The sequence below is a fragment of the Artibeus jamaicensis genome, unplaced genomic scaffold (genome assembly GCF_021234435.1).
Source record: "Artibeus jamaicensis isolate MK-2021 breed Jamaican fruit bat unplaced genomic scaffold, CSHL_Jam_final contig_797, whole genome shotgun sequence".
NCBI lineage: Eukaryota > Metazoa > Chordata > Mammalia > Chiroptera > Phyllostomidae > Artibeus > Artibeus jamaicensis.
The window spans coordinates 26,270,319-26,298,192 of NW_026521977.1; the positions used below are offsets into that span (position 1 = coordinate 26,270,319).

The 27,874-nt window shown below is 42.9% G+C and overlaps 2 protein-coding genes and 1 long non-coding RNA gene across 8 annotated transcripts in view; 2 read left to right on the plus strand and 1 right to left on the minus strand.

Annotated features, from left to right (window-relative positions):
- Nucleotides 1-13,509, plus strand: part of HSD17B12 (hydroxysteroid 17-beta dehydrogenase 12) — a 143,710-nt gene extending 130,201 nt beyond the window's left edge. The window contains exons 8-11 of the mRNA XM_037166093.2: nucleotides 554-635; nucleotides 2,252-2,317; nucleotides 11,704-11,853; nucleotides 12,112-13,509. Coding sequence (XP_037021988.2) covers nucleotides 554-635; nucleotides 2,252-2,317; nucleotides 11,704-11,853; nucleotides 12,112-12,216 — 403 coding nt within the window. The 3' untranslated portion in view covers nucleotides 12,217-13,509. The remainder of the gene's footprint in view (nucleotides 1-553; nucleotides 636-2,251; nucleotides 2,318-11,703; nucleotides 11,854-12,111) is intronic.
- Nucleotides 13,510-22,598: 9,089 nt separating this feature from the next.
- Nucleotides 22,599-26,210, minus strand: LOC119064486 (uncharacterized). Of its 3 annotated transcripts, none has more exons than XR_005085411.2 (2): nucleotides 26,148-26,210; nucleotides 22,599-23,208 (listed from the first exon to the last, which is right to left on the minus strand). It is a non-coding gene; the product is annotated as an uncharacterized LOC119064486 (long non-coding RNA). The 3 variants fall into 3 exon arrangements; XR_008392931.1 differs by having other exon boundaries at nucleotides 22,599-24,014; XR_008392930.1 differs by lacking the exon at nucleotides 26,148-26,210 and adding an exon at nucleotides 24,842-26,132.
- A 98-nt stretch (nucleotides 26,211-26,308) lies between these two features.
- The window catches only part of ALKBH3 (alkB homolog 3, alpha-ketoglutarate dependent dioxygenase), a 33,616-nt gene continuing 32,050 nt past the window's right edge, over nucleotides 26,309-27,874 (plus strand). For 3 of the 4 annotated variants that reach the window (XM_053673103.1, XM_053673101.1, XM_053673104.1), the window contains exon 1: nucleotides 26,309-26,402. The gene's annotated coding sequence lies outside the window, so the exon portion shown is untranslated. The other variant, XM_053673102.1, reaches the window with a different exon arrangement.

Sequence of the window (27,874 nt, forward strand, 5' to 3'; positions counted from 1 at the left end):
GGCAGGACCTACCCCTCACTCACTTCCAGAAGGTTTTACTAAGTACTGCTTACACGCTCAGGACTGTGCTCAGTGTTGTGAGAAGTGAGGGGACAAAGGCCACCTTGTCCAGAAGCCCGTGGTTGTGTTGCAGGAGAAAATGCACATGCACACAAAATGGTCAGATACTGCAGCAAGGTAGTATGGGACGAGATGCCAAAACAAAAGCTCCCAAGGAGGGGAAGAATGTTTCTCAAAGTGAGCATTCTCCGTGCTGTGGGCAGAGAAGCCCGCACAGGGTGGAGATCAACTCGAGGAGACTGCAGGCCTGATCCGGCTGTGCCCTAGATTACTAAGACTGAGAAATGAGCTAACTGCAAGCAAGAGCTATTTTTAGTTGATTGAGTTATGCCTCATTCACTGACCAAGCACATCACATGCTGATGAAAGGCAAGGAGAGATGTGTGTTAGAAAAGCAGCTGGTCATTCTGTTCCAGATCCGTATCTTCATCTGTAATTTATGAACAGTTGTGTATGTGATTTCATGCCCTTTATGGTGCCCTTTCCTCCCTAGGTCTAAAGGCGTGATTCTGAACATCTCCTCCACGAGCGGCATGTTGCCGGTTCCACTACTGACCATCTACTCTGCAACCAAGGTGACCAAGTTTTTAGTAAATTCTGTCAGAATACATATTAATTTCAAATCTCAGAAATGAGCATAGAACTGTCTTCAAGTTCTATTCTTAGCAGTTTTTAAGTGGAATGAGAAGAAAAGGAAAATACCCTGCACCAGCTTCATGGGAGCCAGGAAGAGCCAGTGAGGGCTGATTGGTAGAAACTTGGTAAATGGGATGCCAAGGTCGCAGATCCACAGACAGGTTTTTCCTCCATTTACAGGTGTTAAAATTGATATTTGAACTTTCCAGGGAAAGCTGGCTTAGCTGATCAGAGCATCATGTTAATGAATCTAAGATCAGGGATTTAATTCATTAATAAGTCACCTTCATACAGCATTGGTTCAAGTATACAGAGCTGAGAAGGACTGCAGCCAGTCAGCACTTAAATGCACATAGTAGGCACAAGATAGACTGGGTGAGAGTGTGAGTATTTTGCCACATTATTCAGAATTCACAGATAGTTGTTGTCACTTCCAGAGTGAGACGAGAATTTTCCAGAACTCTGTAAGATGTAATTTTATATATCACCGTTCACCTCTCACATTACTACTAGAAAAATAATTTAGAATATATTTCCTACTGCTTGCAGGTCAATAGCATCATCTGCATATACATTGTTGAGGCATAGGATTCATCTCTGAAATGGAAATGACCGCTGAGATGCTGAAATTAAATAAGCTTTTAGGGGGAAATGAGCAAAATATAATACATAATGAGAACATGCAATAGGTCAGGGAACTAAAAGAGCAAAATGCCTGCCGTCTTTTTCACTCAGCTTTTTGTCCCCTGGAAAAACATCAACAGCGACTGCTGTCTTTTGGCAAAGCTTGGCCCCGCCCCCCAGCCCTGTAATCTACCTGCTTTTCCACACTCTGCTATATACAGTGGGCATGTTTCCAGTGAGCGCCAGGGTTCCCGAAGTGATCGGTGAGCACCAACTGCTCGCCTGTTCTGCTCCACGGACACAAGACTAATTATTGGGACCCTAATAGTAGAGTCATTATTGATACTTTTCACCTCCAGCCTGAGGCTACATCCACAGTTGAAAATGGTACATTATATTTCACAAACAGATTTAAAGTCACGCTATCAGGAGAAGGTGGGCTGTCAGGTTCATCTCCACTACTTGTTGGATCCTTGGGGCCAAGAGGATGCTTGCTCTTTTCTTCTCTTTATTGATAACAGAATCTTCACAGAACAGAGTCGAACAGAATTTATATTGTGTTTTTGTTTGAATGGCAAGTAGGGAGGAGAAAAGCACCCTTTGTTGTATAATGAAACACTTCTTCTTGGAGAGTAATTTTCTGGAAAAAGGAAAGAAGAGCCTTTTCCAGTCCAATCAAAATTTGATCAGGACACTATGTTTGGTAAGAGAATACCTAATTTGGTGGCAGATAAAAGTGACTTGAGGGCTTCAGGTGGTTTGTTTTTTGGTTTTTTTTTTGAAGGTCTCTTCTGCACTTGAAATAAAAAGAATGATTAGAAGCTACGGTGTTAAATGGTTGGTTTGTTACTTTTTGTTTCCATGGCTGCAAATCAGGCCGATTGATGTGATTGTGTGTGTGTGTTTTGTTCTCACTCCCGCCCCCTCCCAGGCTTTTGTAGATTTCTTCTCTCGGTGCCTCCACGAGGAATACAGGAGCAAGGGCATCTTTGTGCAGGTGAGTAGAGTTTGTTTCAGTAAAGTATTCCTGTTTTTGAGTGGTTGCCACAGCAACTGTTGCCATCTTGGTAACAAAAGAAAATGACATTCCTAAGTAAGTGACTGTGACGTTAGCACGCGATTATGGTTTCTTTTTTCTTTATGCACTTTAAGTCTAGATTTTAAAAAAAACTATTCCTTGGAATTTTTCAGTCAGGATACCTAGAGTAGAACTGAGTGTAGTGTACACAGTTGAAGCATAATTATTGCGAGTGCTCTGAGAGAAGGGGACTGTTACTATCCGTTAGCTGTCAGGTATGTCAGGGGGGCCGAGACTGCTCCAAAGTCCTGTGATAACCGCGAGCGAGGGTGGAGAGCCAAACAACACCGACTTTTGCTGGAGCAAGGCCAACAGCAGACAGCAGGATGGTGCAGACATGGGGGTGATTTTAGTAGTTGGAAGACCGTGGTAACATATACAATATGTACGTAACAGAAAACACCGCCTAAATATTTTTAAGTACTCAGTTCCGTGGCATTAAGTACATTCACATTGTTATTCAGCCATCACCACCATCCAACTCCAGAATTTTTTTCGTCTTCCAAAACGGAGACTGTCCGCATTAAACAGTGACTCCCCATTTCCGCCTCCCCAGCCCCGACTGCCAGCATTCTACTTCCGGTCCCTCTGAACTTGGCAACTCCAGGTGCTTCACGTGAGTGGGATCATACAGGATTTGTCCTTTTTTCACTTAGCATAATGGCTTCAAGATCCGTCTGTGTTGTCTCGAGTGTCAGAATTCCCTTCCTTTTCAAGGCTGAATCCGATTCCACCGCGTGGACGCGCCACACTGTCTTAGCCATTCATCTATAGGCGGACATTCGGGTTGCTTCCAGCTCTTGGCTGCTGTGAACATGAGTGCACACCTATCTTTTCAAAACCCTGCTTTCCATTCTTTCATATATGTGCCTAGAAGCAGAATTACTGACTCATATGGTAATTTGACTTTCGGGGGAAAGAGGTTCCTACTGTTTTCCACGGTAGCTGCCCTATTGCACATTCCCACTAGCAATGCTCAAGTGTTCCGGGGCTTGTCCACATCCTCAGCGTTGCTTACTTCCTGTTGTTGTTTTAATTTGTAAGTAATAGCCACACTAATGGGTATGAGGCAGTATCTCTGTGGATTTGGCGTGCATATCCCTGCTTATGAGTGATGTTGAGCACCTTTTCAAGTGCCTGTTGACCATTTGTGTATCTTCTTTGGAGAAATGTTTATTCAACTCCTTTGCCCATTTCTATATTGGGTTGTTTGCTTTTTATTGTCAAATTGTAGGAATCCTTTATATATCCTGGATATTAACCCTTTATTGGGTAGTTTGCAAATATTTCCGCCTGCGTTGTGGGTTGCCTTTCCACTCTATGCCTAGTGTCGTTTGATCCACAACAGTTTTAATTTGGATGTGGTCTGATTTTTTTTCCTTTGTTGCTTGTGTTTTTGGTGTCATATCCAAGAAGTATTGCCACCACGAGTGTTGGGAAGCTTTATACCTATGTTTTCTTTTAAGAGTTTTATAGTTTTAGCTTGTACATTTAGGCCTTTGGTGCCAGTTTGACTTAATTTTTATAGAGAGCTTTGATTTCATCATGTAGCTAACAGATATAATGCTGTGAACGTATAGTACAAAATATAAGAGGACACAGATTGAGGAGTTTTCAGAGTGTCTATCTCAAATCAGCTCTTGTTCAGAAGTAATAGCTTGTGGCGTTTCTTTGCTCAGGCACAGTTTTATCGAACTTTTGGGAGCACTTGACATTCGTGTCTTTTATCTGTTCCTGCCTGTGACCCGCCCCCAGCGCTTCATACACCCAGTGTTCACTATGGCTTTATTACTGTGGGCCTGTGGTTGTGCTTTTTGTACCCTGAAGCCCCCAATGATCAACCATCATAATAATAACAATATCTAAGGGGATACTTTTCAGGCACAACACTCAGCATTTCATTATAATCTAAGACCATCATCTTCCTTGAATTTATGGAAATTGCGATTTAGGGAGGTTAAGCCACCAGCCCTCCAGTCTGAGTCCATTTGGCACCCAAGCCGTTGTTCTGAACGACAGTGCCACTTGCTCCGGGCTCTTAGGACGGCATTGGGCTCTTATTGGACCTCCTGTGCTCAGGCGGTTGTGGAACCAGAAGGGGCTCCGCTGCTTGGTTCCATTTCTCCCCTTGTACCTTCAGACATTCAAGAGGGGCCTGAGTGTTAATCTAAATGTAGCTTGTAAACCTTTTCACTTGATGAGTAGGAGCTGGTGCTAAATCACCCACAGCGAGAGGGCCGGCCGTTGGAGGGGGAGTGGGCTCAGCGTCTTCTCATCTTCCGGGGTCAGCACACAGCCTGTGTCCTGGAGCCCCCCACCTGAAGTCTTGCCCAATGGGCCCCAAGATATCATGGCCACTTGGTATTATTCTGACTTGCAGCATCCCATCCACAGAGGGTACACTGGGAAAAACAGGGTTTTTGAAAATCAGGAATTTCATACTAAATGACCATACTAGCCTTTTCTCCTTTCCTTGACACCAGTCATTCCAGTAGTAGTATCTCAAATCTGCTATGTATAACGTGTTGTATTTTGCTAATGTGGACACCGGCATTCACGAGAGGTAAGACATCAAGGCCACGCAATACTGTGCTGTGTTCTCATCCTGATGAAATCATTGTAATCAAGCTATTAATTTAGTAATTTTTCAACACCTGCTGAAGCCAGGCAGGAATGGTGCGGGTCCTTTGGCAGTGCGAACAGAAGCTATGACTGTCCCAATGATGAAAGGGGGTATTAGGCTTTGGGGACACAGATGAGTGATTTCTAAAATTCTGTGAATGTACAAAGCTATCTTCTCCCCTCTCCTTCCCACACCTTGCTTCCCTCAAAGATCTTTTCTCCTGATTGGCTGCCTATTAATCCGATGCAACTAGGAACTACTACAAAAACACATTAGCATTTGTTTTCCAAAATATTGTACTTTGGTTATTTTTATTTTTCCCTGATGATGAGTTATGAATTATGTAATCATTGCCTTCCTTCCTATGAATTCATTCAAGGCTTAAACTTAGAATGAAGTTGGTGAAAATATAAACATTGTCGCTTTTGTGTGTGGACAGACCAGAATGCTGAAGTCTCGTGTCGGTTCCGACCAGAGGGACAGAAATAGCTGGTCTGTGCACGCGAGGCTCGGGGTTCAGGATGGCTGGGTTTCTGCCGCGGTGTTTTAGGTCTGCACAGCTTTGGACTCGGAGTCTCTCCCAGCTCCCCTGCCCGTCCACTGCGTCCCACCTGCTACTGTCGGGTGGTCTCGTTAAAGTGCATCTCCGATAATGCTGCCCTCCGTAGTCTCCCAGGGGCTGCCCAACATGTTTAGGATTGGACTAAGACCTCGCAGGCCACGGCCTCACTTGCCACTCCATCATCCGGCCCGTGTTCAGCCAGAGTGGGCTCTCTGGTGTCTGTTACACGCCCTGTCCCCCGCTGTGCCAGGGACTGGCTTCTCTGCTGGCGCACCCTCTCCCCAGCTCTCCCCCACATCTCCGCCCTGCCTGTTCATGCCTAGATCTGTGGCCCCTCCATCTTTCCAGGCTCAGGCCACCCTTCACCTGCCCTGGGAAATCTTATCTCATCACCCGGCACCCTCTGCTTTCATATTTCTTACCGAGTACCCCTGCCTGATACTCTCTGGCCCATCCCCTCTCCTACTTCAGTGTAGGCCTGAGAACTGGGCTTTTTATCTTGTCTCTGTGTTGCTAATTCGGGGCTCAGCAGAGACCTGCCTTTTGCCTGGTCACCGAGGACTCTGATGATGCTCGACCGTGCTTCGCAGTGCGCGGGCGTCCGTTTTGAAGGCCCTTCGAGCTTCTTCTGCTCCCATACGCCTCTGGGCTTGAATTTTCAACCTCTCCATCTAGAGGGCTTCCAGGCTAATGCTTTGTTGCCAAATTTCAGTTTCTTCTAACCTTTGGAAGGAAAGCGACCTTTTTTAGGTCTACCTGGGTGTATGTCAGATTGCTCTTTTGGGAGAGAGAGACAGTATGTCTTCAAATTCTAGGTAGTTTTAAATTTAATTCCTTATGAATATTTTTCCTTTACTTTTTCTCTTCCTATCTTTCCCTCAGCTTCTTTCCTATGATTTTATAAGAGCATTGGAAATTTTCTTTCTGAATTCAGATTTGCCATCATACAAGCATTTTCTGGAAATGCAAGTGAACAGCAGTGACGCCAACCGATATCAAGGCCACGGAGGTGACTCGGGCCTGACTTTTGAATAGATTAAGAAGTGCCCTGTGGTAAACTTGATCAAAAGTGGGCTCTGTTGGTGAGAACTATCTGTTCTCATTATTCAGCACAGTCAAAATTACACTTCACTCTTCGAAAGAACGAAGTCAGAAGCAGTCTGACCGGCCAGTGGGGGGCCCTGTGCCGACTAGTTACCCATGCTGAGCATGTAAGAACCCGCTAACGTGAGGACGGCACCCTGAAACTCCACTTCTCAAACTCAATCTGTACAACTTTCAGGTGCCTTCTTCTCTTTTAAAACCTTTTTATTTGGAAATAACTTCAAGTCTACAGAAAAATTGCAAGAATAAGAATAGTACAGACCACTCGAATAACTTTTACTCGGAGTCAGTCACTGTTAACATTCGATTCATTTATTTTGTCAATGTTGGTGAGTTGCGTCCATCCTGGTTCTCTGCCTCTAAATACTTTAGTGGGTATTGCTAAAGAATAAGGAGATTCTCTTATATAATCACAATACAGTTACCAACTTTAGAGGTAGATTTGGCATAATATTTTTAACTGCTTTGCCCTCTTTATTCCAGTTTGTAATCCCCACGGTATTTTTTATGGCATCATTTATTCTCCTGTAGAGAGGTCAGTCTAGGACCAGGTGTTATGTAGTTTTCCTGCCTCTTCCATTCCGTTTAACCTGGGTTATACCCAAGCCTTTGTCTTTCAGGACATTGATATTTTTGAAGGGTATAGTGCTCCTTCCCGCTCCTTTTCATTGAACAGATCCTGACATGGAAAATGGACACACCGATTTAAGGACAAAAAGCTTTCCTCGACTGCCTCATAAAGGCTGCAGCCTCTGCCTTGAGAATGTGTGATTTAATGCCTTTTGTGATTTAATGCTCATAAAAGGCAGATAAACTCCATGTCTAGAATTCCATGTTGGGCAAATAGATGAGCCTGGTGTCCTCCAGATCCATGTTTCCCAAAGCTTGGTTGTGAGTTGTTCTGGCCATTTTGAAACGCAAGGAGGCATGTTTAGTACACGGTGGCTGAGTGGGAGGTGCTCTGCCCTGTGAAATCTCAAGATTCCAAGGCTCAGTGTTGGAGTCTCGAATCCCTCCCGGCAGCATGGGCACCCATCCCTCCGCTGCTCCATGACGTCGGCTGGGGAAGCCTCAGCTGTGCATCGAGGCCCCTGAATTGTTTTGTGCAGACCAGACACCTAAACAAGCTGGTCCGGTGGGTGAAGGGGAAAAGATACCGAGTCGTCTCCAGGAATTTTTAAAAAAATAGGCTGAGCAAGGACAAAACATCAGCTTTGCTTTGTGGCTTAGTTAATTGTTGCCACTTGGGGATTATAGATTCGAAGACCAGGACACTTGCCCACATCTGCAGCTGCCGAGTTCAGGTGGTTTCGAGTTTTCAGTACTTGTGATGGCAGACTGTTGCCCTTAAGCAGTTTCCAGAATGTTCTCTTCCTGAAATACTTCCTATAACAGTGTAAGCATCTTCTTGACCTGGTCAGTGTAATGTTTCCCTGAATAAGCAGGAAAGATGGATTCATTCTTGCTTATTGAGCTTTTAACTGTTTAAGGATGTACCTAGATGACATTTTCACACATAAGGTATTTACTTTTACAGAATTTGAAATGTTCCTTTTTAAATTCTGGACAGGGAGCTAGACCTATAATTCTTCCTTCATTTAGGTAGATGATCTTGCTTAAGCTTGGGAATATCAAAAATTTTGGGTTAAACTCATATTACACTGTCAGCTTCCTGGTATAAATAATTTTCTGGACTGCAGCGGTGGACAGCGACCCGAATGCCAGCCTTCACCGCTGTCCATGAGTGTTCTGTTGCCAGTTTATCCAGTAGCTCCTCTTTGTGCTTCCGCCGTGTTGGAGGTACTGTTCGAAGCATTGGCAACACAGTGGCGGTAAGACCCTGTTTTCACAGAGCTCTCACTCTAGTGGGGGTGTTGCCCTGCCTGGCCTTCCTCCTGCCACTGCTTCACACACATCTGATGCATGAACCCTGCTGAGCTACCTGCGGCGCCCTGACAGCATCAGGCTTTCCTTTGCTCTTGCTCCTCCCAGTTCCCAAAACGTGCCTCCCGTATTTGTTTACCTGGCAAACCCCTCCACTTCACTGCAGACTCAGCTCAGAAGTTATTTAATCTCTGAATCCTTTCCATCTTCCACACGGCTGTGCTAACTGCTTTGATTTTAAACCAGTGTGGAAATAAATGAATACCCTTTCCAGAGTAGAATTTATATGTCTTAGTTGGGAAAATGTGACTTGGAAGTCCTGGATGCGCATCTCATTTCCACCTCCACAGCCCCGAGGTTCTCTGCACAGTTGGCCGGTTTAAGCTGCGTGAGCAGTTAGCTTGTGGCGCCATCAAGTGGTTCAGCCGGGCAGTGCGACTTGTGTCTTCAAGATCAAAATAGTCCGATTTATGCCAGATACGGACATATAAAGAGGGGTATTATAATGTAATTAAATAATTGGGAGCTATGAGACCATCTTCGTCTTGAGAAGCTCAAAACTGTTTTTTTAATCCTTACCTGAGGACATGCTTATTGATTTTCAGGATAGGGGAAGGGAAGGGAAGGGAAGGAGAAAGAGAGGGAGAGAAACATTGATGTGAGAAAGAAACCTCAGTTGGTTGAGGTACAAGCCTCAGCCCAGGCCCAAACCCACAACCTAGGCATGCGCCCTGACCAGGAATCGAACCTGCAACCTTTCAGTTTACAGGGAGATGCCCAACCAGCTGAGCCACACTGGCCGGGGCAAGGGAAGCTCAAAACTTTACAGGCTTGTAGTCTATATGCGCCAACAGCTTTTTAATCTTCGCTCTTTCTGTAACCAGGAAACCTGAGGCATAACAACGTGACATGGTTTGCTTGTGTTCTTCATTATTTGAGACAGAGTACATGTATACACTCTGTTTTGCTTTGTTTGCTCCTCGGCTTGATGAATAAACCTCTCTCTCATGGTGAGCGCCTCATTGAACTCTGCATTTCATACTGTGTGATATTCGGAGATCTCGTCTTGCTTTGTGCTCTCCTATATTAAATCCTTGCAGCAACATGATTTTAAAATTAAAGACCTATTTGACAAACTATTTTTGCCCAGTGAGGGATAAGGGAACAGTGATAATTGCCATAAACAAATTCTCCAAAACCAACGGTTGGATGTAAAATTTTCAGAGGTGTTTTTCTTTTCTCTTTCTTTTATTTTGCATCAAATGAGGAGCAGGAAATGTTACTTTTTCTTTTATTCTGTTAATGTGTCGTGTTCATTTTTGTACGTCCAATCATCCTTGTCATCCAGAGATAAATTCTACTCATCCTTGGGGGTGGGAGAACACACACCAAAGAAACAAAACATGAGAAGAGTCACAGGAACACTCCTTCTCAACAGGAAGGAAAGCCATGGTGTGGAACACACCTCGATTTTATTTCTACTTCTAGTGATGGCGTTTTTAATTTTGACCACCACATGTTAGAGCAGGTCTTCTTTCATGGGGACGTCATCGTAACCGACGCCCTTTCCTTTCACCCACATGAGATGAACACAGTGCGTTCACTCTTTGGGGAACAGCCCCGCTTGAGGTGTTTCAAACTAGAGGAATCTCTTGTGTTATGGCCCAGGGCTCATCATCACAGCCTTCCCTTGTATTCTCTGTTGATGCACATCCAGTGTTGCAGACCCTGTCCAGCGGAGTCCGCCTGTTGTGGTTTATGACGAGAATCATTCACAGGTGACAACAACCCTGTGTGGAAAAGGGGGACAGGCACGACTACTGTCTCAAGGGGAGAGTGCCTATGGTGCCTCGGCCACTCCCTCAAGAGGGGAGTGCCCCGACCCTTGCCTAGACAGGCTTTTATTGTTTTCCTGGGGTCTTACATCATAGAAAGATTTATTATCTATCACATAGAATATTATTGTCTACATTCTAGGTACAATCAAGGAAATAAAAATAACATGCAAAGGGGAATGGCGATGAGCTCATTAGTTCTGTCCTTGGGAGAACTCGTACAGGCTTTGGATATTACCTTGAAGATAGACAATACACATTTGTTGTTTTAGACCAGGGTGATGGAGTTTTAGCAAGAGCAAGCTGTAACAATCTGTATGCATTTTCTAGGCCTGATTCTCATGGGGAAAACTCGGTCTGAAGGTCTGGCTCCTGCCCACCACTTTGCTTCTGTAGGTTTTCCATACAGAGCTGAGTCACACTGGCCAGGCCAAGGCAAACTGGTCCCCTACAATCCAGAGTCTTGTCAGCATAAGCAATAAACAAGTAGCGCTGGCTGAGTCCCTCTAAAAGGCAGCCTTCAGAGCTGTCACCCTCTCCGATCCTGGCAAGTGTCTTTCAGGTGTTCAAGCTGCTTCTCTATTGTCCTGCTGTCTCCTCCACCAAGAAAAAAAAGCGGAAAAGGGAGGCGGTCCTATCTTATTAACAGCAACGTTTCTGTAACTCAGAATCAGTCGCACACCTGAAATTTAGATGATGTTATTGATCAGTGTTACCCCAGTAAAAGTTAAATTAATTAGTGTTCCCCGAATAAATAAAACACAAACGAACTGAGAAACTAAGGAAGAAAAGTAGAGGTAGGCCAGAGGCTGAGAGTGAAATGTTTCTTGTAGAAGGAACAAAGCTGAAAGAAGCTTCATTGACTATAAATTATGGGAAAATGTCGCGTGACTTCTGTAGGAGGATAAACGTGTCAAAAATCTCTTCCTTGTGTTGGATCTGCAAATGCTCGGTCGGATTAGAAAGACCACCCTGTCCCGAAGCTCTGCTCTCTAGACTTCTGTAATCCCTTCTTTTTAAATGTTCAGAAAGGTGGCCTGCTTATTTTTGTAACTTTCTTCAGTCTCGAATTCTGTTTGGTTGATAAACGGATTTATTGCCATTTGTTTTCCACCAACACATGTTCTGCGCGGCCGGCCGGGGATGCCGCTCCCCCTCCCTCCCTCTCAAGACTCAGACTTTCCGGTTCCTCAGAACGTTTCTGCCACGCACAGCAAGTGAGAGTGACAGCGAATCCCAAGTGCGTGGCCTTCCTAATCAATGGCATGTTTTCTCTCGGGGGGTGTTGCCTTTCCAGAGCGTCCTGCCATTCTTTGTGGCTACAAAAATGGCTAAAATCCGAAAGGCAACTTTGCAAATACCCTCTTCAGAGACGTATGTGAAGTCTGCGCTGAAAACTGTGGGCTTGGAGTCCCGAACCAACGGATACCCGATCCATGCTCTTATGGTAGGTGGCGTTCTAAGTCCCAAACCAGCCCTTGGGTTTTGTGGGGTTTTCCCCCCCGTTGAGTCACAAAATAGTACGTGATATATTGACATATATATTGTCTAGACTTAACTGTGTTTTATTTTAAATACCCGAGGACTCTAAAATCTGCCTATAAATTAAAAATATTATAGTTTTTTATTGCATAAAAAGATCGTGTATTTTAATTTAGCTCAAATCATAGGCTGTAGTTACATATCTCCCCATTTCTTTTCCTAGGGCTCGATCATCTCAATCCTGCCTTCCTGGTTATATCTTAAAACAGCCATGAATTTTAACAAGTCCATTCGGGCTCGCGCCCTGAAGAAAGCCAAGAAGAACTAGGCATCGGCCACTGCGTCGGGCCCCTGACGGTGCGCTCCTGCCCATGCGCAGCACCGCGGGTGCCCGCCCCCAGCTCCCAAACCCTCGGTTGTCGTTGCGATAGTTCCCGATGAGGCTGAATGTGGTCAGATTCGGGAAGAAAGCACGAGTTCCTGATACATATATTCTGGTTGCTGCTAGCAGTTATTCCGTAGTGTAATGGGAGTGCTCATATCAATGGGATATAGAATTAATATTAACAATTTAATAGGAAGGAACACAATTACACTAAATCAGAGAATGATAAGAGTGGTGCATGATCCCAACAGTTGCATCTGGCCCAAAATGCCAGTGGTGATTCTGCTATTTTCTCTGAAACGTACTTTTAAAAGTCATGGCCAACTACTCACTATTGTTTTTAACAATTTGGGGGACTAGAGATGAACGGACTCACTTATGGGAGGACGTACAGCAATTTGCATAGTTCTTTGTAAGCTTGTCTGAAGGCTTGTCCCAGTTTGTATGTCTATGTGGAACTTTTCTTTTTCCCAAAGTAGTTAAGGAAATAAAAATAATTCATGAAATTTGGAGGTTTTCTTACACACAAAGCCCATGAAAATATGCTTTTATCTAATACTTATTGGTTCTCCGTTTAAATGTATGCAGTTACTGAATACTATAGGGTGTGATTTATAAAGGTTAATGGGCCAAAATGTACACTGAGCCTGGTGGCCTCCTGGAGTGTCCCTGAAACCCTGACCCAGGAAAGGGGCCTGCGTGGACCTGCTGCTTTGGTTTCCACACTGCGGTCCCACTGCTCGCCTGTGTGACAAGAGGCTATTCCCAGGACAATGACATCAGAGAAGTGGCATCACACTTTTAAGTTGGATTAGTTTGTTTTAATGAGAGATGATATAACCATGGTGTTGATTGAAAATCCTTGGTGCTTGAACTTCAGGCCGTTTTCACACTGGCTTAATATAAATTAAGTCTTCGGCCACACACCCATTTGGGGAAATTGCCAGGCAACAGTCTGTGTTGCGAAACGTGCCTTCTAGAAGGTGGGTCTCTCTCTAGGCTCTGGCCCTAAGCTTCTGAGTTTCAAGCACCGGTAAATTAGAAAACCGTTTTCTTAATTGGGATATTTAAGTGTTTCTAGCTTTAAATTTTGTCAGCTAAGGACATAAAACAAAAACAAAACCAAATTTACCATCGTTATGTAAAAGACATTTTGGCATACAAACAGTAGGAGGAATGTAATCTCAGAATAAGGGCTAGTCATTTAAATGGAATAAATTTAGCTTTATGAAAACATTGCCTTCTCTCTCTCATTTTGTTGAAACCACAATCGCCGGGCAGTATTTCATCTTTCACACACTGGCTGGTTGGTTGGTTGGCTGGCTGGTTGGCTGGTTGATGATTGTGGGGGTGGTCACTGGTGGAAAGTCTGCGGAGAGGGGGAGGGACTGGCTTACAAGTATACAAAAGACTTTTCCTTGTATCCCTGTTAGAAAAGTTGTATTCTGGGTAGGAAATCCCTTAGCAGTCTCAGAACTTCCGAGGTATGGCTCTCACAGCTTCAACTCAGCAAATGTCCTCGTCTGTTTGACACTCAGTGTTGAAGATGATGAAATGAAAGTCCATGTTCCCAGGCACATGAAAGAAAAATTGTACTAAAAGAGCAACTAATGTTCTGCAAAGCTTCAACATAGTAAAACATCATTTTTTTAGACTTAATTCTATATCGACTTGATTGTCTGAAATGTGCTAGATAAGGTTGGAGCCCAAAAAGCATAGAGTAGAAGATAGTATTGATTATTCAGGTAGAATCAGCTCACCTAATGACACAGAAAGCAGATTTTAATTTATTGGTCTTTCATTCCTGTTTCAGTGAAATGGCACAGGGGACCCGGGGGGAATTAGGCTGCATACGTAATGACGTGTGCCGCTCCCATTTGTCATTGTGTCAGTCCCACTTACACTGGGAATAGGCAAATAGATGATAAAGTCGATATTATTGGTCTCCATTTCCTCAACTGTGGTCCTGCCCTAAAGAGATGAATTCTGATTTCTCAGTTGGTATTTATGGCACCAAAATACAATAGAACTGAACTTGACATGGAGGGAACATCAATGCTGATACCAGTACAAACGGTGCTGATTCAATGTGAAAGAAAAGATTTACTATGATAATATCTTATGACAATAAAAGGAGCTAAAGTAGGACTGTAAGTTCCTCGGTCTACTAACATTAAAGGGTCTACTACCTGAGGTTTAGGTGCTGCTGGATTCCACTATTTATCTCTAGTTTACCAGTGTCAAAACAAATTATCAAAGCTTTTTTATTGAATCCATTAGAAGCAAAGTTAATTTTAAAAAATGTTGAGGACTCACTACTTTGTGACATCCTAATATTTTTAGATTGGCATGTTTGTGTCATTCATCTCATGGTGCAAAACATATATGCATAATTAAGCTTTGAATTCTCTTGTGGGAATGTAGATCTTTCTACTGAGGTTTGTGTGAAGACGTCTAAAAACGGAACATGTGTCTAGCATGAACACACGTATCAGATGAAAACTTGTAATGTGGCGAATGGCATATTACAGCTTTGTCCCCTCTCTTGGTATATGTGTCATTGAAAAATTAGCAAACTCGGTCCTACACAAGGTCATTCTGAAAGGATATAAGCAAGCTGGTCCTCCTGGTTACAAAGGTTCTGGACACATTGTTGGGTGTGCTAATGGACTGCTGACCCCACGCCACCGGCTCTGCTGGGTGCTGCAGAAACTGCAGTGCACACAGCAGACAGAAATTCTCACCCGGATACTGCTTACATTTGAGTTGGGAGGAGGGGAGGGAGCAAGGGAGGGAAACAGATAATAAGCAAAAGGAATAATCATCATGTAGCGTAAGTGCCATGTGCTGTGAGGAAAAATGAAGCAGGGTTAGGAGGATGGGGAATCAGTGTGTCAGGGTGGGAGGCTTGTGATGCCCATAAGGACTTCAGAGCAGGCTTTAGTAAGGGGTGGCCTCTGAACAGTCCTGAGCAGGCCTTTCAGCTACCCGAGGAAAGGGCATTTCAGGCAGACCAGCCTGAGCAAAGAGCCCAAGAAGGGAGCGTAACTGGCGTGTCCCAAGAACAGCTACGACTATATACACTGAACTTGTATGTTAGGTGATGTATTTCCTGAAGACTTCATGACCTTAGTTTAGTTTAGTTTAGTTATGACTTTCTAGTATTAAATCGCCTTCACAGTCTTGGTCATATTTTACAGTCTATACACTGCTGAGTTCAGTTCGCTCGTATTTGTTTTGGAAATTTTACATCTATATTTAGGAAGTTGGATTTTCATAGCAAGATTGTAATTTCATTAAATCAGCTGGGAAGTATTGCCTATTTTACTATTTTCTGGAAGAATCTATAAAAGATTGGAACAATTTTTTCCTTGAAAGTTTATAAAAACCTTGAAAGTATTTATTCATAGAAAGATTTTTAACTATTGATGTTTTTAGTGGTCATGAGACCACTCAGGGTTTCTATTTCTTCTTGAGTCAATTTTGGGGAAAAAATGTTTTCTAAGCATTTACCCATTTCTTTTCAAATTTATTAGCATAAAGTAATTAAAGGAATTTCCTTAGTTTTTAAATTACTGCTAGATGTGTACTTGATTTCTTTCTCTGATATTGTTCATGTCTTCTCGCTTTCTTTTCCTTACCATTGTGCCAGAAGTTTGTTTATTTATTAGTTTTTTTAAATAACCAATTTTTGGCTTTTTTGATCCTCTCTGCTCTTTTTATGTTCTGCTTTCTGGGGGGTTCTTTTTCTTTAAAAAATATTTTATTGATTATGCTCTTAGAGTTGTCCTGATTTTTTTCCTCTTTGCTCTCCTCCACCAAGTATCCCCACACCCTCCAGCAGTCTCCCCCTGAGTTCATGTCCATGGTGTTCCTAACATCCCCATCTATTCTGTACCTACTGATTTGTACTTCTTAATCCTTTCCCCCATTTTCTCTCTTCCCCCTCCCAACTGATAACCCTTCAGATGATCTTCATATCTGATTCTGTTTCTGTTCTGCTTGTTTGCTTAGTTTATTTTTTAGACTCAATTGTTGATAGTTGTGAATTTATTGCAATTTTAATGTTCATAGTTTTGATCTTTTTCTTATATAATTCCCTTTAACATTTCATATAATAATGGCTATGTGATGATGTACTCCTTTAGCTTTACCTTGTCTGGGAAGCACTTTATCTGCCCTTTCATTCTAAGTGATAGCTTTGCTGGATAGATTAATCTTGGTTGCTTTTCATCACTTTGAATACTTCCTGCCAGTCCCTTCTTGGCTGCAAGGTTTCTTTTGAGAAGTCAGCTAACAGTCTTATGGGAACTCCTTTGTAGGTAACTCTCTGCTTTTCTCTTGCTCCTGTTAAGCTTCTCTCTTTATCTTTAACCTTTGGCTTTTTAATCATGATGTGTCTTGGTGTGGGCTTCTTTGCTTCCATATTGTTTGGGACTCTGTGCTTCCTGGACTTGTATGTGTATTTCTTTCATCATATTAGGGAATTTTTCTCTTATTTTTTCAAATAAGTTTCCAATCTCTTTCTCTTTCTCTTTTCCTTTCAACACCCCTATGATTTGGATATTGGTATGTTGAAGTTGTCCCAGAGTCACCTTAGCCTATCCTTGTTTTTTTTTAATTCTTTTTTTCTTGCTGTTCTCATGGACTGTTTATTTTTCTTCCTTTTGTTCCAAATCATTGATTTGATTCTTAGCTTCATCCCCTCTACTGTTGGTTCCCTGTAGATTTTTCTTTATTTCACTTAGTGTACCCTTTATTTCTGCCTAGGTCTTTTTTTATGCTGTTGAAGTACCCAATAAGTTCTTCAGCATCCTTATAACCAGTGTTTTGAATTCAGCATCTTACAGGTTGCTTATCTCTCATTTCATTTAGTTCTCTTTCTGGAGTTTTCCTCTGTTCTTTCATTTGGGCCACATTTCTTTGTTTCTTCAGTCTGGCAGCCTCCCTGTGTTTGTTTTTCAGTATTGGGTAGAGCTGCTTTGACTCCCCATCTTAGTAGTGTGGCCTATTGTAGAAAAGAGCACCTGTAAGTTGGATGGGGCAGAGCCAGGGTGGGATAACTCACGTCACTGTTTTGTGCCTCTGTGAGGAGGGGTGCTCAGAGAGGGGACACTGCCACTGTCTGGCCTCTGGAGCTTTGCCCAGGAGGAAGCTGTCTCCTGGCACTTGCTCTGATACCACTCCCTTCACTTACTCTCTATATGCCACTGGTGCCCTTCCAGCTCTTGCCCTGGTGCTAAAGTCTAAAGGGAATGATTCTCCATAAGTCTAAAGTCCTTTGTGGGTCCTCTAAGAGGAGGGTCCTGAGACTCCCACTGTTTCTTTTGCTGCCTCAACCCACAATGGTTTTTACAGCCAGAAGTTATGGGGACTTATCTTCATGGTGTTGGAGCCCTGGGCTGGGGGGTCTGGTCTGGGGCTGGACCCCTCACTCCCGAGGTACCCCTCCCAATTTTTATCTACCACATGTGGATGTGGGACCACCCATTCCTTATCTCTGCCCCTCTCTGTGCCACTCTGCATCTCTCCCTACCTTTCCATCTCTGCGTGTCTCTTTGCTAGTATCTGAGTCTCCACTTCTCCTACCTGTCTGGATGAATATGCCTTCTTTAAATCTGTGGTTGTCAGACTTCCATAGAGCTGGATTTCTGCTGATTCTGGGTGATACTTATTTTGTAGTCTAGTTGTAATTTTTACTTCAGTTGTGCATGGAGGCAAGGCATGTTTACCTACCCCTCCATCTTGACCAGAAGCCTCCTATTATTTTTCTTCTCTTTTTGAGCCATACCCAAGAATATGTTTATTGATTTTGAGAGAGGGAGAGAGACAGAGAGATCTGTTGCCTCCCGTACACAACTGACTGGGAGTCAAACCTACGACCTTTTGGTGTATGAGATGATGCTCTAACCAACTAAGCCACCCAGCCAGGGCCTGCTATTTTTCTTCTTCATAAACAGGACATGTAACTCGTGTTTAACCTCATTAAACTCATGTTTAATTACACTAACATCTAAGGTTCTAAGTTTTTTTAAATTATCTTTTGCTACATCTCACAATTTGTAAGTGTGTGTGTACAAATGTACATGTACTCACTATTTCTCAGGGCTAATATTTAAAAATTTACCTTATGATTTCCTTGACCTATGGGTTATTTAGAAATGTTGTTTTAAAAGCACAGTCTTAAGTTTTTAAAAGCACAAATTTAAGTTTTTATAAATTTTTTTTAAACTTGCACTCATGTAACCATTAATACTAATTTTACCTTATGTACATTGTGATATGACAGACTGAAGATACATCATTTATGTGGATTCCTGTCACAAGTGCATGACCTGAATCTAACCAAGAATATCAGCAAAACCTAAATGTTGGACTTGTCCAACATTTCAGATGAAAGAAATCTGAAAAATGTAGCGCACGATTTGGATTGTATTCTAGCAAATGGGAAACATTTTTTTTTCTGCTATAAAGGACACTTTTGAGACAATTGGTGAAATTGAGTAAGAACGATAGATTCGATAATAGCATCATATCAATGTTAATTTCCAGAGTTTGATCACTGTACTGTGGTTACTTAAGAAAGTCCTCAAATTTTAGGAAATGGTATAGTACAGGATTTAGGGATAATGAGGCACTGTCTATGCAACCTGATCTCAAAGGGTTGGAAAAATGTGTACAGAAAATGATGAAGCAAATATAGCAAAATAGTAATATTTGAAGAATCTGGGTGATTTGAATATTTGAAGGGTATATGGAAATTATCCTGTTTTTACAAATGTCCTGTAAGTCTTAAATTATTTCTAAATAAAAAGTTTTAAAAAATCTTGTTACCATTTCTAAATAACTGCATTCTGGTCAGAAAACATGAGTATGATACAGCTTGGGCAAGTTATAGTCTTTACCTCAGTTTTTGCCACCTGATAAACAGAAATACTAACGGTACCTGCCTCAGAGAGTGTTGTGGGCCAGAGTCAATGTTGTTAAAGTGCTCAGGATCCAGCTTGGCATAAAGTAAATTATATATTTCCTGTTAGACACTTTTATGTGTATAAGCAAGTATACATATTTCCTTTTTTAAAAATATTTCATTTATTTATTTTTAAGATGAGGGGTAGAGAGGGAGAGAAACATCAATGTGTGGTTTCCACTCAAGTACCCCCACTGGATACCTGGCCCACATCCCAGGCATGTGCCCTGGTTGGGAATGGAACTGGCAACCCTTTGGTTTGCAGGCTGGTACTCAGTGCACTGAGCCACACCAGCCAGGGCTATATTTCCATATATAATCGCTGAAGACTGAATAATGGCCCCCCAAAACATCGGGTCCTTATCCTTGTACTTTGTAAAGGTTACCTTATATTTTAAGAAGGGTGTTTGCAGACGTGATTAATTTAGGGATCGTGGGATTTTCTTAGATTATCCAGATGGGCCCTAAGTTCAATCACAGGCATCCTTAGTAAGAGAAGCAGAGAAATATTGCATGCAGGAGTATAAGGCAATGTGACCAGGGAGTCGGAGATCGGAACGATGCAGCCACAAGCTAAGGGATGCCACCAGCCACCAGAAGCTGGAAAGGCAAAGAAGGGACCCCTCCCCCTGGAGGTGCTGGACGATGTGGGGTCCTGCCAGCACCTTGATTGGGATCTAGAAACTGATTTTGGACTTCTGACCTCCAAACTGTGAGAGAATAGTCTTGATTTATGACTCTCAGTTTGTGGTAATGTTACAGCAGCCTTAAGAAAAATAATACACATGTAAACTTTTTATTACTACCCACTAGAAAAATATTTGTTATTTCTGATATATATCCATTTAATCAAGCTCGTGAATTATATTCAAATCTTCCATATGTTTACTAACTTTTGTCTGCCTGATCTATCAGTGTGAGATGTTTTGAATTTACTCACTGTAATGATGGATTTGTCCATTTTCCTTGTGTTTTTTTTTTTTTACAATTTTTGCTTTATACATTTTGATGCTATCTTGTTAGGTAAATAAAGTTAAGAATTATTACATCTTGATGAGCTGAACTCCTGCCATATAATGACATCCTTATTTGCTAATGCCTTTTGGGGTTGACATCTGACATTCTTATTGTTAATGATCTTCTGGGGTTAAAGAAGCAGGGCTACAGCTACCTTGGCTTTATTTTGTTAGTATCTTAGTATTTTTAAATCTTTCTGTCTTCTACTTTTCTATGTGTTTATATCTTAGCTTTGTTTCTAGTGAGCCAAATAAACTTGAATTTGTTTTTATTTGGCTCACTAGATAGAAAAAACTCTGTCTTTTACAGGCAGGTTTATTGCAATTACATTTATTACAATCCCAAAACATGAAGATCTGCTATTTAGTGGTATTTGTTACTGCCTTTTATGCTTTTTTCCTCCCTTTGTGACTTTTTTTTTTTATCCCATCTCTGCCCCTTATTAGTTTCAAAGTTTACACTATGTTTTCTTCCTGTTTTACTCCTGAACCTTTTCACTTCATACTCAATACAGTCTAAGTTATCTGGGACCACAGACCCTCCTTTAAGAAGGCATGGTCTTTAGAACATTGTAATTCTGGTCAACCCTTTCCTGATTTATGTTTTTGTGGACTAGGATTTTAATTTGTTTTCAAACCTATAAATTAGATGCTTTCATTATCATTTTATACAAACATGTTGGTATAAGATAAATTACATGTTTATCAATTTGTTTGCACATCTGTTTTGCATCTCAGATCGTCCTTCTGGTTGATGTCATAGTTTAACTAGGACCGCTTTTTCTTTGTTGGGGCTATATTGAATGAGTAAAGGTGTGCTTTAGAATGGATGGCACCTTAGGGTTAATGAAATAGCTCACCATTCCACTGACTTCCAGCTTCCATTGTTGTTGTTCAGAAGTTAGTGTCAATGCGGCATTCTTTCACAGGTGATGGATCTCTGGCCACATTTATCTTTGGCTTGGTGTTCTTCAGTATCATGACAGTGCATTTACATGTGGAAGTTTAAAAATGTATCACATTTGGCTTTATATCGTGCTTCCTGTATCTGAGAATTCATATCTTTGGTCTTTTCTGAAAAATTCCCATTGTCTTCCTGTCTCTTGTTATAAATGTCGTATCTTCATTCTGTCTCATAAATTTTCTCCCATTTTCCATCTCTCTTGTCTCCCTGAGCTGCATACTGCATAATTTGTTTGCATGTATATTCCAGTTCTATAATTCTTTCTTCATAGTTTACCTGCTGTTAAAGCTAATTACTGCTACTTCTATTTTTTCTTTTTAAAAGTTCTAGTTGGTCTTGCTTCTTGGTAGTTTCATAATGCTTTGCTCATTCTTCATATAGTTTTAAAATTTGATGGGAGTACTTCACACATTGGCATTTTATATTCTATATCTGGTAGATTCTTATACTTGAAATTCTTAGGAGTCTAAATCTACTGTTTGTATGTCTCCTCTCACTCAAAGTGGTTTTTCTTCTCGTTGTTTTTTTTACTTTGAAATCCTATTGGGCTGACTGTAACCTGGAGAAGAGCCCTGAGGGCTGCGTAGGGGCACAAATGCTCTTCCCCAGACACAAATGCTTTGCTGCCGTGGGCGGCAGCCTGGGAGCTCCCCCAGCCGTGCACACTCACTGCACTGGAGGCACCTGCGTCGGTGCCGTCATCTCAGGCTTAGTTCTCTCATCTTCAAATCATCTCGAGTTACTCTCCTGCTCCTAACACAGGTCTGCTCGTTCTCCAAGGGGCAACCACTAGTTTCTTGTTTTCTTACTGCCCACTGCTTCTAGCTCTGATTTGCTTCTTACACTTTTTTTTCCCTTTTGGTTTGTTTTCTTGCCCTTGGAAATATCACTTATTTTTTTGTGACTCCAGTCTTGCAGTAAATTGTATAGAGTAGTAACCAATGCATTTTGCAGGATTTTGGGTAATTACTTGTTTTACATTTCTTCTAGGTAGGGTGTAAGCTAACAGATACATGATAGAACAACAAAGGGAAATTTTTAAATTACTGAAGAGAACAGAGGAGCCATACACACAGCTTCAAACCAGCATCCACAGGGACTCCGTGGCCACTGTGTGGTTGTTCTAATTTAGCCAGAATTTAATTGTGTTATTCAGCTGTACTGCCCGAAGGCTCCATGGAGTATTCCACCATTTTTTCTCTCTATGCTTTAGTTTGAATATTTTTTATTGTCTTTTTAAAAATCCTCACCTGAGAAATAACCGGCTGCCTCCCATACACACCCAGCCAGGGGACCGTATGCACTGGGACCAGGGATCAAACCCCTAACTCTTCAGTGGTGGGATGACGCTCCAACCAAGCAAGCCACACTGGCCAGGGCTAATTGTCTTTTTTTAATTAAAAGACTGTACATTTGATTTTCATTTTAGGTTTACAGGAAAATTGAACAGCTAGTCCAGAGAATTTCCTTATTCCATACTGTACTATTTTGCTACCAACGCTTCCCTTTTGAAGTCACTGAAAAAAAATGCAGCCATGAGGCCCCAGAAGATGGCTCCGTATGTCGTTTCAGGAATGGCCCTGTCTTAATTGTACTTTGCATAGTTTTCACTGTGGTTCCTGGAAGGTGTTGTCTCTGGCAGCATCGGCAGTCGTGCTGGGCATTGAACAGGAGGCGTTCCTGTCTGGAGCCTGGGGAAGCATCCTCTCTCCATCGGTGTGGTTTAAAGTTGGCAGGACTTGAAGGCCTCCACATGAACACACTGTAGAATTGGCAGCTTCCTGTCCCACCCTCCTTCCTCAAGCTGGGAACTGCTGAGCCTTGGGCAGTGAGACATACGCTGGGAATTTCTCTCTGCAACACCTTCGCTGAGAGCTATTAGCATGATGTGCCATTATTTTCCTTGGATTGGACTCTCTCCGGAGTTCAGCAGCAGGCGCTCCCCAAGTGGCATGTGATCGAAACAGGGAATGTTGGGCAAGAGTCTGGAGTGAAAACAGACAAGTGAAAATAGGCTGCAGTGTGTGACTCGCCCAGAATGAGTTCTCTAAGAGCTATCAACACTCAAAAACATTGACCCGTTTTGCCATCCAGGGGATGAAATAACTGTTGATTGGAAAAGTGATCACCTGGAGAAAGCAGGCAGCTGGAAAAGGCAGAGAGAACCCTTGAAGATTCTTGTGAAATCAAAGCAGGCACTGTTAAAATGCAAAATGCAGGGCCCTGCCCCAGACTTGCTAACTCTGAATCTTGATAGGGGGCCTGGAATCCTCAGGGTTTAAAATTTTTATTTATTTATTTATTTATTTATTTTTACAGAGAGGTCAAGGGAGGGAGAGAAATATTGATGTGCAAGAGGTACATCGATCAGCTGCTTCTCGCACGGCCCCAACTGGGGACCTGGCCTGCAATCCAAGCATGTGCTTGACTGGGAATTGAACCAGTGACCATTCAGTCCACAAGCCAGCACTCAATCCACTGAGCCACAGCAGCTAGGGCAAGTTTTTATAAGCATTCCCCTAGTGACTCTGATGCAATGGTTTTCCATCTATGTGCTGAGAAACAATGATTTCAGAGGAGAGGCAAGGCAACTGGACCATCAAAACCTGCTGAGAATTTAGGAGGCCTCTCTCAGGTGGAGAAAGGAGAGGAGTACTAGCGCAGAGGGTCCAAAGCAGAGGCAAACCAATTACTTACAGTTTAAGGCCAACCTTGGGGCCAGTCACTTGCTAGCCATTGCTCTCAATCCCCGATATCATAACCATACTATAACAGGACTCAAGTAGACAAACTATATAGTAATTTGAGCAGAAATACAACAAAGAAATATTAACCATAATAATCACCTACAGGGGAAAGGGAAAACTCTAAAAATACAGAAATAGTAGACAGAGGGAACAGCCACTTTGAAGAACCTCTACATTAGATCTACCTCTAGGTCAAGGCAGAACACAAAGGAAGGCAGGAATCGGGAAGCCATCTCACCTGTTAGGAAGCGCAGACATATGCTGCGTTTTTCGAGTCATCTGCATCCTGTGAGGGTTTCACAGGACTTTCAAGCAAAGTTCAACTAGTCTACCTCAGACGTAGGAGGACAAGCTACTTCCACTGCCAAGGGAGTTTCAGGGTGGCTTGGGTTCAAAGTTGTCCCTTTCATCAGGGCCCAAGCAGATATCCCTATTTCAAGTTTTGGTATCCCGTTCCTTTGCAATTAATGCCTTAACTTCGCAAGAGAAACTTAACAAGGCTGTAAATTCAACTAACAGCAATCCAGCTCATAGCAGTGCTGCCCCCCACACACTGAAGACCAAGCTGAGAGGTGCACCCAGGAATCAGGTAGAGCCCTTTTTCTAATGTCCCTCTGGCACCCTCTACTGATGAAACTTAACACCAGGCTAAACAGAAAAAGAAAGTTCCAGTACCATAAGCAGAGGAGTGAAGGATGGGTTCTGAACTGAGAATCCTGAGTAATAATTGGCAATGCGCTTCACCTTCATTCTCTCTCCATGGTCTCCACAACCCCCAACCCCACAATAAAAGCAAGTCCTCCAAATAGAAATGAGGAAACCCAGGATGCCAAGATGCATCAAGATTATATTTCTAATAATATATACTCACATGTATCTAAGATGATCAACAGTTTGCCCAGGATTGTCCCGGCTTTTGCACTTATAAAGTCCTGTGTCCTGGGAAACCCCTCCATCCCAGCCACACTAGAACAATTTGTCACCCTACATGTGTCCAAAAGGTTTTCAAATGTTCTATGTATCGGAATGACCTGGGACACTTGGTAAAAATGCAGGTGATTCTGTCAAAGATGTACTGATTTTGGATGCAAGTGAGCTATGTACTGAGTTTTGAAAAGTTTTTATTTGGCACACACTTCTAGGGACTCCTCAATCCGGACTTATTTGTTCCTGTTCCAAAACCATAACCACTGAAAAAGAAATAAATTACATCCTTTGGAAGATACAGCCAAAATTCCTGAGCCAGAAGCAGACACTGACAAATTATATACCAGTTGATGGGGGTGGGGTATAAAAATTGTAGTCTAGCCTTACAACTTTTCTCTCCTTTCAGTTGCAGGATAAATCATTTTTCCTTCAATGTCACAAGGTATAGCAAAGAATAATGGGTGCTGTGAAAATTAGATTTGATATTAGCAAAAAAAAAAAAAAAAAAGGTACATTGATGGAGTTCACTGAGCTTCCTGCAGGTAAGCTGTGTATATTAATATGAGGCTTCTTTTAAAGACTTTACAGTGACTATGCCTGAGTAATCATAAAGAATTACTTGCATAAAATAGTTAATTTGGTGCTTCTTCTGCTATTTTCACCCTGGAAGATACATGGACACTTTAAAGATGTTTCTTAAGAACTCAGATGAGTTTCTATCTGTGTACCAGACATCATGCTAATTTTTTAAAATACACTATTTCCTTTAATCCTCCCAACAGGAGCTATGCCTATTTTATATAAAAGCGGAATGCTTGCCCTAGATTATACACATAGTGAATGCTAGCGTCTGGACTGAAACTTAGGTCGGTTCGCTCAAGCGAAATTTGCTTAGCACTCACTGGAGAACCATGAAGAATAAGGCGTGGTCCCACGTTCTGTTGTAAGTACTACTGATGGAGGTATGCACGGCCTGCAATGGGACCGCAGAGGAGGTACACCTTACACTCTCCATGGCTTTCAGGGTAAAATTCAAATCCTTTTGCTTAGCACCTGGTTCCTCCCTCTTCCACTGGGCGGGAAAGGATGCTGGGAAGTCTCCAGTTGGCAGGGTAGGAGGGTGGAGTCCAGAGGACCTTGGCCCAGGAAGGACGTCTTCATTCCCACCTTCAACATACCCGGCTCCTCGCGAGGATCCACCTAACCCTTAAACCCTGCGCTCCCCTCCAACCCGGCCCTCCCTTCCGCACCTTCAGCGACACGGTCCTCCGAGAGCGGGAACGCTGAGCTGCCCGGACTCCAGGAGATGGAGCCGGAAGCGACTGCCGAGGCGGGGCATAACGTAAGAGGAAGTGCCTTCCGCCGGGGTCTATGATTGGGAGTTGCGGGAGTCTGTGCTGCACTGTTAAGGCTCCCCGGGCCGCTGGTAGCGGAGCAAGTCCTGGGTTGGAGTTTGCTCACCAGGGTCTACGTTTGTGAACCGGCGCGCCCTGCTCCGCGGGCAGGTGCGGTCTTCAGGTTTACCGATGGGTGCTTGGGGCCAGTGGCGTGGCAACTGCCTCTGAGGTCCCTCCCCACGTGACCTCCGGGACCTCATCCTGAGTCTCCTGGAAGAGAAAGGTCTAAAATAGGGAAAGTTGCTAGCCCTTGTTGAGGACCAGCCTCTTTCACTTGTCACGCTCGTTTAATCTGCAGTTCTACCGTGAGAGAGAGATTGGTTTTCTGTCTACAGAGGAGGAAACTGAGGCCCAAACAGGTGAAGTCATTTGCCGCAGATCATGCTGCTGGGAAGTGACAGATCTGGATTCAAAGCGAGTTTTGGCTAACGCCAGAGCTCTTGCTCTTTGTCCTGCTGCGGCGTTCTCAAGCTTCATATGTCTAAAAAATTCCGGGGTGGAGGGTGGGGTTAGTACACAGACTTTTGGAGCTCCAGGAATTCGGTAGGTCTGGGATGGGGCTCTGGAATCTGTATTTTCAACAACTGCCCAGGACACATATCGCTGACCTGTGAACAGAGCAAGAACTACAGCTGATTGTCGTGCTAAGCTTCTAAGGGCTCAATTGAGAGAAAATGTGGAAGGAGGACTTACTCTGTGCATCTTGTGGGACTGCAGAGTTGGCCTTTGATTCCGCCATTAGCTCTTGAAGATTATTTATTTATTTATTTATTTATTTTTAGAGAGAGGAAGAGGGAGGGAGAAAGAGAGGGAGAAACATCAGTCGGTTGCCTCTCATATGCGCCCAGACAGGGGGTGGAATCTCCAACCCACGAATGTACCTGGACTGGGAATCGAACCAGCAACCCTTGGCTTTGCCTACACGCCTAACCAATTGAGCTACACCTTCCAGGGTAGCCATTAACTCTTTTGGGGCAGGTGGCAGCCTCTATTTAATCTCCCCATTTATTAAATAAGAAGAATTTCATACTTACTACCTGGGGAATTTGTTAAACCCACTGATTTCTGGGCCCAGCCCAGAAATCAATTACCAGGGGTGGGAGGCTAAACAAGCCGTAAAATAAGCTTGTTACCTTTGAGAACCTTAGATGAGAAACTGTCTCAAGTGGACTCTTAAAGCCCTGGCTGGTGTGGCTCAGTGGGTTGAGTGCTGGCCTAGGAAACAAAGGGTCTCTGGTTTATTTTCTTGTCTAGGGCACATACCTGGGTTTGGGGCCAGGTCCCCAGTGGGGGCACGCAAGAGGCCACCACACATTGATGTTTCTCTCCCTCTCGTTCTCCCTCCCTCTCTAGAGATAAAATCTTTAAAAAATAAAATAAAAAAGAAGTAGATCAGAGTTTCAAAATACATGGCCTAAACCTCCCTGGCTTGTTTGTTTGTTTTTGTAGCTCCTTGTACTCCTGTATTTGCTGCGAACTAAAATTTTATCGATAAAAACGTCAAATTAGTAATACATTACTGACCGTTATGAAGTGGATTTTCTGAAGACTATAACTTCAAATTTAAATGTTAATCTATC